Source organism: Oncorhynchus mykiss, chromosome 8 (genome assembly GCF_057628025.1).
Source record: "Oncorhynchus mykiss isolate SJ-2025 chromosome 8, ASM5762802v1, whole genome shotgun sequence".
In the NCBI taxonomy this organism is placed as follows: Eukaryota; Metazoa; Chordata; class Actinopteri; order Salmoniformes; family Salmonidae; genus Oncorhynchus; species Oncorhynchus mykiss.
Window position 1 is genome coordinate 37,984,461 of NC_143029.1, and position 12,320 is coordinate 37,996,780.

General features: G+C 40.8%; 1 protein-coding gene across 6 annotated transcripts in view; it reads right to left on the reverse strand.

The window, feature by feature from the left end:
- LOC110530908 (otoferlin) overlaps positions 1 to 12,320 on the reverse strand; it is a 165,143-nt gene that overhangs the window by 13,811 nt on the left and 139,012 nt on the right. For all 6 annotated transcript variants that reach the window (XM_090243387.1, XM_090243390.1, XM_036985434.2 and 3 more), the window contains exons 28-37: positions 5,019 to 5,138; positions 4,557 to 4,718; positions 4,225 to 4,387; positions 3,571 to 3,746; positions 3,316 to 3,345; positions 3,038 to 3,175; positions 2,795 to 2,870; positions 1,958 to 2,106; positions 1,163 to 1,435; positions 828 to 955 (exon numbers count right to left, since the gene is read on the reverse strand). In XM_090243387.1, the coding sequence (XP_090099513.1) occupies positions 828 to 955; positions 1,163 to 1,435; positions 1,958 to 2,106; positions 2,795 to 2,870; positions 3,038 to 3,175; positions 3,316 to 3,345; positions 3,571 to 3,746; positions 4,225 to 4,387; positions 4,557 to 4,718; positions 5,019 to 5,138 (1,415 nt within the window). The remainder of the gene's footprint in view (positions 1 to 827; positions 956 to 1,162; positions 1,436 to 1,957; positions 2,107 to 2,794; positions 2,871 to 3,037; positions 3,176 to 3,315; positions 3,346 to 3,570; positions 3,747 to 4,224; positions 4,388 to 4,556; positions 4,719 to 5,018; positions 5,139 to 12,320) is intronic.

Below are 12,320 nucleotides of genomic sequence, written 5' to 3' on the forward strand. Positions count from 1 at the left end.
GTTGAAGGATTCTCTATCCGTGCTAATGGTTTCAATAAATACATTTGTTATTATCTAAAACCTATGTTGATTTCACTGGTAAAACAACAGAAAATAAACCATATGAACCGTTACTTTTTTGGGGGGGTTCAAACTGGTCGGAACACTGGAACGGAACGAGAGGAAAAAAGGGATTCTGTTCGGGATGGAAAGTTTGGAAAATGATTTTGGTTCCATCCCCTGATCTATATACATGTATGCATAAACAAAAACAAAGCACAGTAGATAAAAGGACAATTAGGCATTAATAAACAAATGTGTCCATTGGAGGATAAGGTGGCAGGCTTTGGCGCAGGCATTTACATTATTCTCAGCTGATAAAATGTCACGGCATTTATCATTTTCATCTAGACCGTTAACATTCTCATTTGGTCTGGACAGCGGAAGAAAAATATCATACCTAATGTAATCGTATATCCCACACCTAAAGCAAGGCTCGAGCTTCTGTTCAATGGAACCATTGTTACAAAAAGTACAAACACGTTTACCTAAGGGGGTATTTGTGTATCGACCAGGTTCAATAGCGAGGGGGGCCAACATTTTCCAAAAGAGCTTTGATATTGCTTGGATAAAACTGTATGTAGAAAGGATTTTGTCACCGAAGGTGTGTTTTAAAAAGGCTCTGGATAACAGCATCTGCTAAATGACTAAAATGCAAATAGGAAATGGTAAGCTTTTCATAGATGGCGCTGCCAATGCATCTATGTGAGTTACAAGAGTCAAGCAATGCTTCAATACAATAGCTGAATCAGAAGCAAAGTGCAGTCAGTGTATCCATCCACACTCACTTGCCAAAGACAGGGTTGAGCTGTTTGGAGATATAGTTCTCTTTATCCTTCAGCTCTGACTTGCCCAGTTTGATGACGACGTAGGGGTCCGCTTTCCCATTGACATCAGCAGGATGGAGGTCTGTGGCCTGGAACAGAAAGTTGAAGAATGTGGTATAGTTCAGGTTTTTATTCATTCATTTATTCTTAAAATCTTTTGAACCCTTATTTTACCCCCCCCCCCCCCCCCCGCCAAAAAAAAATTGTTGACTGAGAATACATGACTAGGTCGCTATGCTTTAGAGCTACAAAGGTTTGGTTTATGGTCAGGGGTTAGAGTCTAGGCTGTAACTCACCCTGACCACGAAGACTCGCACCAGCACATTGATTGGGTCATTGTGTGGAATGCTCTGGAACATGCCCATGTTAGGGTCGAAGCCCGCCTCCCGGGTGATCTCCTCAGACAGAGGCAGCTTGTACATGCACATGGAGCCCTTGAATCTGCCCACGATCCTGTCGTCATCCAGGGCTGCTTCATCGTCGTCCCCTGCCTTCCCTCTGTACAAGTTGAAGGTATGGAGCCAGTCCTCAAAGTTATCATACTCTGCCTCCAACTCCTTGTTGTACACCTGGAAAGTACAAACGCACGCACGCACACACACACACACACAGTTTTATAACTGACATTGTGGGGACACACAATTCAGTCCCGTTCAAAATCCTACTTTCCCTAACCCCTAACCTTACCCTAACCTTAACCCAAAAACCTAACCCTAGCTCCTAACCCTAAACCTAATTCTAATCCTAACATTAATTCTAACCTGAACCCTAAACCTCCTAGAAATAGCATTCAACCTTGTGGGGACTAATAAAATGTCCCCAGTTGGTCAACTTTTTGTTAGTTTACTACTCTTGTGGATCCACAAATATAGTTAAACATGTCCCCACACACACACACACGCACACGCACACGCACACGCACACGCACACACACACACGCACACACACACACACACACACACACACACACACACACACACACACACACACACACACACACACACACACACACACACACAGGTATCAGAAACCCTCTGAAAAGCAAGGGGTGTGTATGTTTGTGCCCAGTGGAATCTCTAAGGCCTACTGACCAGCAGCTCGTTCACTTTGGGTTTGCTGGGGCGTTTCTCTGTCCCCTCTCCTGCATGGTGACTCTTCTTCTTGTCCTTGTTCCTGCTCTTGTCTCGGCTCTTCTCCTTCCCCTTGGAGCCTTTTACAGGGAGGTCGTCAGGTTTGATATCTGAGGGTGGAGCGAGGGAAAGGAGTGGAGAAGGGGGAGTGGAGGTGGCAGGGGGCAGGGGAGGGGAGGGGAGTTGAGTGGAGCACGTTACAGCACCCCAGATATCAATCAACATGAAAGTTGACATCTGACCCCTCTGGCCATCCATTGCCATGGCAACTGATATCCATGCCATCATGAGTAATTTCAATTGGAACATATTTGTTATCACAAGAGCCACCTCATCCTTTATTCAAATTCTGGGAGAATGTCTCAACAGGAACTTGGTAAACAAGACATTAATAATTTATGTGTTTTTTCCCATTTTTATTTAAAATTGAGTTCATGCTACATGCTAGTAGATGTATAGATTTCTATACATGATTTGATATGGAGTCATGCTTTCCTTCTATTTTAGGTGGAGATGGGCGGGGGTAATCGGATGGGGGGGGGGGGGGGGTCCTAGGGATGAAGGAGGCGAGTGATGATGGTGTGCAATGCATACAATGCCTTCACATTATCAACTCAACTGGTGCCCTCTCCACCAGTCCGCAAGCAGGCAGAGATAGACACTCTGATCCTATAGCATCCATCTATAAAATCACACATCACAGCCATCCACTGCTCCCATTATTATCCACTATTTAGAGCTTAAACAGAATCCTGTCGTTCTGAGAGACACGGTAGTCATCCTGAGAGACCGTTGTACCTGCTCCCTCTGCTGCTATCTCCTGCTCCTCCCTCTCCTCGGCCTCAGCCAGAGCTGCCTCCTGGGCCCTGAGGATCTGGGAAAAGATCATGATTATTCCCACAACACACACATAGAACTGACTTTATTCTAGGACACTCTAGTAGTCTAATTGGAACTACTCAAACACTATTTCCAGAATATAACCATATTCCTACTAGACGGAACAAAAAGCAATATAATAGATTATAATAGATCTCTCACCTCCATCAGTGTCTCTATGGAAGCAAAATATTTGGACCACCAGTCCAGCATTCTCTCGTCGGTCTCATCGTCCTCCTCCACCTCTCCCTTCTTTTTCTTCTTCTTCTTCTTCTTCTTCTCTTCTTTCTCCTCCTCATTCTGCAGATACGAGAGAGAGCGTCTGAACAAACGAACAAAAGTGCTACCTGGCATAGTAAATAAATGTTACAAGTGGCAATTGATGTCTGTCCACATGGTGATCTCTTTCAAATGATGAGGGACAGATCCATACCACTTACCACATCAACTTTAATTACTGCATCAGACGACTACAGGGAGAGGGTCACACAAAACGGCACCAAATTACACACAAATGAAAATGCAAAATATATCAATATAAAACACACACAAAAAATCTTCGTTTTACACCACACAGCATCAGAGGTGTAAAAGCCATGAACCTCAATTTCAGTCCTTGAGTGCATCTCTACTTCTGTCCTTTTCAAAAATCAAAAGAGATAAAACAAATCTGAGACATGCGTGCCAAAGCTTACAGCATCTAACTTCACCACCGTGTCCATTTTCCTGACTGAGGGGTTGGCATCCAAGTTGACTATGACATCACCTGTGGGGTGAGAGAGGGTGCGGGGCAGGGTGCGGGAGTAAGGGGAGGAGGGGCGAGATTGGGACCCCCCGTTGGTCAGGACCATGTAGCCATTCATCAGTCTAGCTGGAGTGGGGTCAGGGGTGTGACCGAGGAGGAATAGGACAGGACGAGAGAGAGAGAGAGAGAGAGGGAGAGAGAGAGAGAGAGAGAGAGAGAGAGAGAGAGACAGACAGAGAGAGAGAGAGAGAGAGAGAGAGAGAGAGAGAGAGAGAGAGAGAGAGAGACAGAGAGAGAGAGAGAGAGAGAGAGAGAGGCAGGAGAGCAGGAGTGGGAAAAGGCAAGCGCAGAAAGCTTCAATATAAGTAAAGCAGAAGGAAACACATTCATATTCACACAGGTCTGAGAGGAAATCAGAAACAGTTGAAAAGAATATGGAATATTAGACTCAGAGAATATACAGTATATCACCAAATGTCCAGTATATACTCAAATAGTATGAATACATGGTATTGGATTCCCCTGAACAATACAAAAATGTAAAATCTTGTAATAGGAATAGAAAGTCCTAGAAAAGTGTCTTGCATAGTGTGAGTAGGTCTACCTGCGCTGGCCCAGTTGTTTTGCGTCTTGTCTGGGGGGCTGTAGATGAAGCGTCGTAGGCTGGTGACGGCGTGGGAACCCACCAGGGTGTATCGGCCAAACGCCCTGCAGTCCACTACCCGGATGTTAAGAGGAGGGTGGAGCAGCTCGTTCTCTGGCAGGTCCTGATGGTGCCATGGGGGCAAAGGTCAGGGGGTCACATATCGAGTTAGGACTAGGTGGTATGAAGTTGCCCTGATCTAAGGTTTAAACATCTGGAATCTATGTACAGTACAGTATCTGTTGTCTTTCACTCTCTGAAAGGCCATCAAGATTTGACCAGGTTCTACTCACCACTTCGAACCACTTGACCAGTGTGCTGAAGTTGGGGTTCTTTTTGAAGTTCACGATGAGTGCAGACTGGACTCCTCTCCCTGCACACTCTATGTCCACCCTGGGTCTGTCCACCTGGGCCAAATTCACCCTCTTCAGGTCCCGCAGGCCCCAGAACAGAACCTGGACCACAACCCATCACACTGGATCAGACCATTTGAGCAGCACCCCCCCAGATCTACAACTTATTTGAGGGTTCCGCATCTAACACACTTATGAATAACTTGTTTTGGGGGTTCCCTTTAGTTTCCCTTACAGGATCTCCACTTCTTGGACTCACAGTAATGAGGGAGTTCCTCCTCCTTTAAGTGTCTAGTGTTGGGGTACCTTCTCTTTGTCCTCTAGTTTGGGATATCATCCCCCTATTTGTAGTTTTAGTGCCCTCTCGGAGTTCTGTACCCTAGTCATAGAGTGTTGTCTCACCTCTATGCGATAACGGCTTAGGACAGGTCTGATGCCCATTGGCACAGGGAGGATGGGTCCACGGTCTGAGTCTGTCGGACCATTGATGGCAGGAAGCTCCGCCCTCCCCCCTTGCCCAATCTACTCAGGGAAGAGAATTGGGGTTATTTGTAAAAAACAAATGTTTTAACCTTAACTAGGCAAGTCAGTTAAGAACAAATTATTATCTACAATGGCGGCCTACCCCGGCCAACAATGGGTCAATTGTGCACCGCCCTATGGGACTCCCAATCACGGCCGGAAGTGATACAGACTGGATTCAAACCAGGGACTGAAGTGACGCCTGTTGCACTGAGATGCAATGCCTTAGACCGCTGCGCCACATACAGTATACACAGGGCCAGTTGTTTTGTTTGTTTAAAAAGAAATGATTGACTTGTATTTCCAGCATTATCCACTTGGTTTGCTGCAGGTCGAAAATCCAAAATCAATCAATCAATGTGTGGTTGTGCGCGAGTGTATGGTAAGCCAGGGGAGGAGTAGCTGTAATAATCTTAATTGCACAAAGCCTATTATTTAGCAGGGATGACTATTTGTAGATCAGTGATTCTACACCTTACTTTGCTCAAGCTGATCCTCTCTAATGGACAGGGAAGTTGCAGCTAAAAATGGGTCAATTAGGGGCAGGTTAAGGGGAGAGTAATTGTTAAGGGAATTTTTATCAATGATGACTAATTATGTATACATTTCAATCAGGACTGACTAATCAGAATACTATTATGTTACTGTATATGTACTAATCAGAATACCATTACAGTGCCTTGCGAAAGTATTCGGCCCCCTTGAGCTTTGCGACCTTTTGCCACATTTCAGGCTTCAAACATAAAGATATAAAACTGTATTTGTTTGTGAAGAATCAACAACAAGTGGGACACAATCATGAAGTGGAACGACATTTATTGGATATTTCAAACTTTTTTAACAAATCAAAAACTGAAAAATTGGGCGTGCAAAATTATTCAGCCCCCTTAAGTTAATACTTTGTAGCGCCACCTTTTGCTGCGATTACAGCTGTAAGTCGCTTGGGGTATGTCTCTATTAGTTTTGCACATCGAGAGACACATTTTTTTTCCCCATTCCTCCTTGCAAAACAGCTCGAGCTCAGTGAGGTTGGATGGAGAGCATTTGTGAACAGCAGTTTTCAGTTCTTTCCACAGATTCTCGATTGGAATCAGGTCTGGACTTTGACTTGGCCATTCTAACACCTGGATATGTTTATTTTTGAACCATTCCATTGTAGATTTTGCTTTATGTTTTGATTCATTGTCTTGTTGGAAGACAAATCTCCGTCCCAGTCTCAGGTCTTTGGCAGACTCCATCAGGTTTTCTTCCAGAATGGTCCTGTATTTGGCTCCATCCATCTTCCCATCAATTTTAACCATCTTCCCTGTCCCTGCTGAAGAAAAGCAGGCCCAAACCATGATGCTGCCACCACCATGTTTGACAGTGGGGATGGTGTGTTCAGGGTGATGAGCTGTGTTGCTTTTACGCCAAACATAACGTTTTGCATTGTTGCCAAAAAGTTAAATTTTGGTTTCATCTGACCAGAGCACCTTCTTCCACATGTTTCGTGTGTCTCCCAGGTGGCTTGTGGCAAACTTTAAACAACACTTTTTATGGATATCTTTAAGAAATGGCTTTCTTCTTGCCACTCTTCCATAAAGGCCAGATTTGTGCAATATACGACTGATTGTTGTCCTATGGACAGAGTCTCCCACCTCAGCTGTAGATCTCTGCAGTTCATCCAGAGTGATCATGGGCCTCTTGGCTGCATCTCTGATCAGTCTTCTCCTTGTATGAGCTGAAAGTTTAGAGGGACGGCCAGGTCTTGGTAGATTTGCAGTGGTCTGATACTCCTTCCATTTCAATATTATCGCTTGCACAGTGCTCCTTGGGATGTTTAAAGCTTGGGAAATCTTTTTGTATCCAAATCCGGCTTTAAACTTCTTCACAACAGTATCTCGGACCTGCCTGGTGTGTTCCTTGTTCTTCATGATGCTCTCTGCGCTTTTAACTGACCTCTGAGACTATCACAGTGCAGGTGCATTTATAGGGAGACTTGATTACACACAGGTGGATTGTATTTATCATCATTAGTCATTTAGGTCAACATTGGATCATTCAGAGATCCTCACTGAACTTCTGGAGAGAGTTTGCTGCACTGAAAGTAAAGGGGCTGAATAATTTTGCACGCCCAATTTTTCAGTTTTTGATTTGTTAAAAAAGTTTGAAATATCCAATAAATGTCGTTCCACTTCATGATTGTGTCCCACTTGTTGTTGATTCTTCACAAAAAAATACAGTTTTATATCTTTATGTTTGAAGCCTGAAATGTGGCAAAAGGTCGCAAAGTTCAAGGGGGCCGAATACTTTCTCAAGGCACTGTATGTTACTGTATATGTATGAATTTTCTTTTTAATCCTAGTACTGAATATAATGTGTGTAAATATAATCAAGAATTAGAACAATGACTGTCTGTACCATGGTAGAAATGAATGAACTTATAGCCAGTCTGGCTAGAAGGCTTATCTACACAAGCTGACCTTGGCTAGGTCATATATTATCTTAATAGGTTGAGACATGTGAGAACCATACAGCCATTGTACTAGAGCGGAGATGACACGGGCTAGTACTGAAACTAATGATGTCATTTTCAGTTTATAACCTGTGGTAAAATGTGTAATGGGCAGTACTCTCGTGAATAAACGCTGCTGGTTGACTTTAAGACTGGGCTCTGTCCATTTTATACAAATAAGGGTCATGGAGGGATATAGTACGTATTGGATGATAGGACGGTCGTTCTGTACAAATAGGATAGCCATTAATTCAAAAGACATACCTAAATAAAGACATAACCTGAGTAGTCTATCTGTATATGGGAAGTAGTCTGACTATAAAGAAGTAGCAGATAGATATATTAAAACAGGTGAGGATAAATTAGGCTTGGTGAGAAGGCAGGGTAATTCTAGGCGAACAGAAAAATTGAACCTGTACAATGCTGAAAGAAATTAATGTCCAAAGAGGAGGAGAGGGACACTTAGTCTAGAGTAGTGAGATATGAGATATTATCGTTGAAAGTCCCAAGGAGAATATCATACGGGTGAAATGTAAAGTCCGATCAAAAGTCAAATCTATTGACAAAGTTTCCAGAAAGGAGAAATACATATAGAATCCCATACACATTGATTACCATTAAAGAGACACACACATAGTCAGACAAAAGAGCAACTAAAATAACTGTGTAACGATAAATACACTTAAATAGGTCATAGAAATATATACACAGACAATCATGAGAGGCATATTCGCCCGAGATTAAGACGGGATATTAAATAGGTGCTGGGGGATAGGACAGTGATCTTGTTTTAACTAGGCGTGGGGGGACAGGAAGGGAATTATATGCGGACAAGATAACTTGAATGGTCATTTGAATTGTGGGACTATTGATCATCGTTCCGATTCAACAAATAGTACTGAAATATCCAAATGAGGAGGAGAGGGTAACCAAAATCTAGAGAAATGGGATAACAGTCAAATCTATAGACAAGAGGTTCCATGCGAGAGGGAAGCCTAAGAAATAGTGGCGTGAGATAACGATTATTAGCGTTCTTTAAAAGCCCTCTGACACAACCGGAAAATAAGATATTAACTAGGGATTTTCGACCCCTGGGCTTATAGTTGTATAGGTAAGACCTAATATCTGATTCAACAGTCAAAGCTATTGATAAGGTTTCCATAAAGGAGAAAACACAAATAGAAATCCAAAGAGGTCCCGGAACTAACGGGAGATTACCGTTATAGGAGAACAAAGAGAATGGAAGGGAGGCGTCCAAAATCTGACTCAGACAAAGAACCTGAATAGAAGCTGATATTACTAAAATAGTCAGGAAGGGTTTTAAATTAGGACGATTTTCTGAGAATTCTCGGTGTCGAAGTTCGCGACTACAGACAATTCTAATAATATAGTTATTGGCGGGGAAACTCAATCATTTCAATAGCGGGACACTAAAGGCTCGTATTTCAGCTTTGAAACCGATAGACTAAAATTGATTTTAGATTGTAATTCATCTATTTGTATGTTTTGCCTGAAAAAATATGGTCGCTAGTGTTTGTATAAGATATGAACTGAACGTTTAATATGTTGTTTAGATTGAATTGAAAGAAGAATTCATTCAAAATAATGGCGAGACAATTTCGATGTAATATGCTATTTTGCCCAAAATTATCTGCTAGAATAATGTATTGAGATGGGAGTCATATTTAAATAAATGTATCATAGAAGAGAAAGTTACCTAAACCTGGTTATGTGTAGGGAATAACGGAGAGATACGATTCAGTTATGTGCTACCAGGATGTTATATTTTTTTATGACTCGACTGACATAGGATAAATTTAGCACAGAACATGGTACGTTTAAATGTTAGGGTATAGAAAGTTGAGAAGTTTGGTTGGTTTTACTTTGTTGATAGAATTTAAAGCAGAACTCAATCTGAATAGGGAATATATATTTTACAGAGGCAGGCTGACGTGTGGCGCCATTTTACGTTGGTTACACAACACCGTCCTTCAAATTTAAACAGAGAAAATGGGTTGTGGCATTTAGAGGGAAAATGCATGCATTATAGCTTTGAGTTACTTTTCAAAAGTGGCTAAAAGTTCCAAATATTTTTTTTTAAGGAGCTGAATATTGTAAGGATAGTCTGAAAAGATGCTACAGCTAGCAACGGAATTGCTAGGCATTCCATTGGGCTATATTGGACTATAAAATAGGTAAGAATAGTTGAATCGTAAAAAGTTGTGATTGTTTCCCGAGTATTGATTTTTGGTTAGGTAACGCCAGTGAATTCGAACAAGAAGTTAACGTATTCTAAAAACATTATCTGTTTTCATTACGGGGAACAAGTAAATGTCTTATCTTAAAGGGACAGTGCACGTTTATCACAGTGGTTTGAGTATATGGCAGTGTATACAATATTTTGGGGCGACAATTTGGAGATAGACTGAATGAGTTACACAAAATATCGAGGGATTTAAAACGAATGATGTGAAGGGATTATCATAATTATTAGGTTTCGTTGTTGTAGTAAACGTTTGGGTTAAGGGGATGTCCCTGTTCCCAGAGACAAGATATCTTAAAGGGGTACACTCACATATGGAATATTAGGAGTTTTATTTTCTGAGTTTTAATTAGACAAGTGAATAATATATTGGGAATAGAGTCGTAATTAAAATGCTAAGTCAAAGACGAGACAGTTACTTAAATCATATGAATTCTAAATAATAACAAAGAGACAATTATGATAGATTTATGCCCATCGAAATGTTCTTATAAATTTAGCGAATTGAGAGATGAGAGATGTTGATTGATGTTGTAAATTCTAATTCAGGATTCAACAGATGTGATAAATTAGGTTTGGTTTATCGAACCCGTACTACTGTTGCAGCAGACAGCCAACAATTATTTACTACTCATTGAAAGTCGTTGCGGCTCGGCTCTAGGTTGAGCGCTTGTTGATGACATCACTCGCAAGGCACTTTTGTCGCCACGGAAATGATGTTGTGACTGGGGGTAACGGAGAAAATTGTTTGCTGATAAAAGTGTTTTGTTTATTTGGTTACTGGTTATGGTCTATTTTAGGGTTTGATTTAACTTAATTAAACATTCTATTCTGGTGTGTTTAAGTATGATTCCTTATTCCGGGACGGATGGAAGTTATCTAAAATATTTAAGTTGAAGGAGCCATGGGAGAATGCGTTTACATTTTTATTAAATATCTGGGATTAAATTACGGATTTCTTACACTGAGAAATGTACAACATTTGCGGCAGAGGGGAAAAGTAATACATTGGATAATAATGTTATCTGGTTCATTTTATCTAAGGGTAGTATGTTCATTTAAGTAAACATGTACATTGATGTTGTTTAAAAATTATGATTCATGATTTGAGGTAAAGGGGAATTATCATTTGGTTTAGTTTATAGTTCACTTTTGAGTTTCTGAATCGAAGTAGCATAGTGAATGCTATTGAGGGGTTTTGAGTTCTTCTGGGAAAATTGATGTTTAGGTGTCTCACTTTTAGATTGTTTCCTGGGATTATAATCTTGGGGAGAGTGGGTGAGATTGAGGCCATAAACGACCAAATTGAAAAAGGCCTGGAAGTTCTGTTTATTCATTAAGGTTTGCAGATGTATAAACATAAAACATTTGTTGGGACTATTTGTTTTAGTGCAAAGGTATTTTAAAGAGGCACGCTCACATATGGAACTTTATGAGTTTTTATTTTATGAGTTTTAATTACACAAGTGAATTTTTTTGATTTTAAGGATAAAGGGTTCTTTAATATGTCTAATGTAGTATGGAACATGACTATAAAAGGGTGGTATGACCTATTGACCTTATCATGGCTATCTTTTGGGGTCTGATCAGCCTCAGGGGAGAGCCATTTGTATAATGAATTTGTGGTCATTTGGGTTACTAGTTTTAAGGTAAATTAATTATAATGGTGTTTTAGTTTGTGGTTAGAATTATTGTTTGAATCACGGATGAGAAAGTGATTCAGGATTCTGTTTTACAATAATAGCTGTGAAGTTTTTGAATTGGATATTATTGATTTGGTATTACAACATAAAATAATCCTATTTATCATTGAGAATAAATAGGGGGAGATAAAACATGGTCCTTTGAGGTTTGGACAAGACACCGTATTAAGCCAATAGGGCAGGAAATTACATAGAAAAATACGTTTCAGTTCTTAGGGGTGATAAATTACTGTAGATACAGTGCCTTGCGAAAGTATTCGGCCCCTTGAACTTTGCGACCTTTTGCCACATTTCAGGCTTCAAACATAAAGATATAAAACTGTATTTGTTTGTGAAGAATCAACAACAAGTGGGACACAATCATGAAGTGGAACGACATTTATTGGATATTTAAAACTTTTTTAACAAATCAAAAACTGAAAAATTTGATTCAGCCCCCTTAAGTTAATACTTTGTAGCGCCACCTTTTGCTGCGATTACAGCTGTAAGTCGCTTGGGGTATGTCTCTATCAGTTTTGCACATCGAGAGACTGAATTTTTTTCCCATTCCTCCTTGCAAAACAGCTTGAGCTCAGTGAGGTTGGATGGAGAGCATTTGTGAACAGCAGTTTTCAGTTCTTTCCACAGATTCTCGATTGGATTCAGGTCTGGACTTTGACTTGGCCATTCTAACACCTGGATATGTTTATTTTTGAACCATTCCATTGTAGATTTTGCTTTAT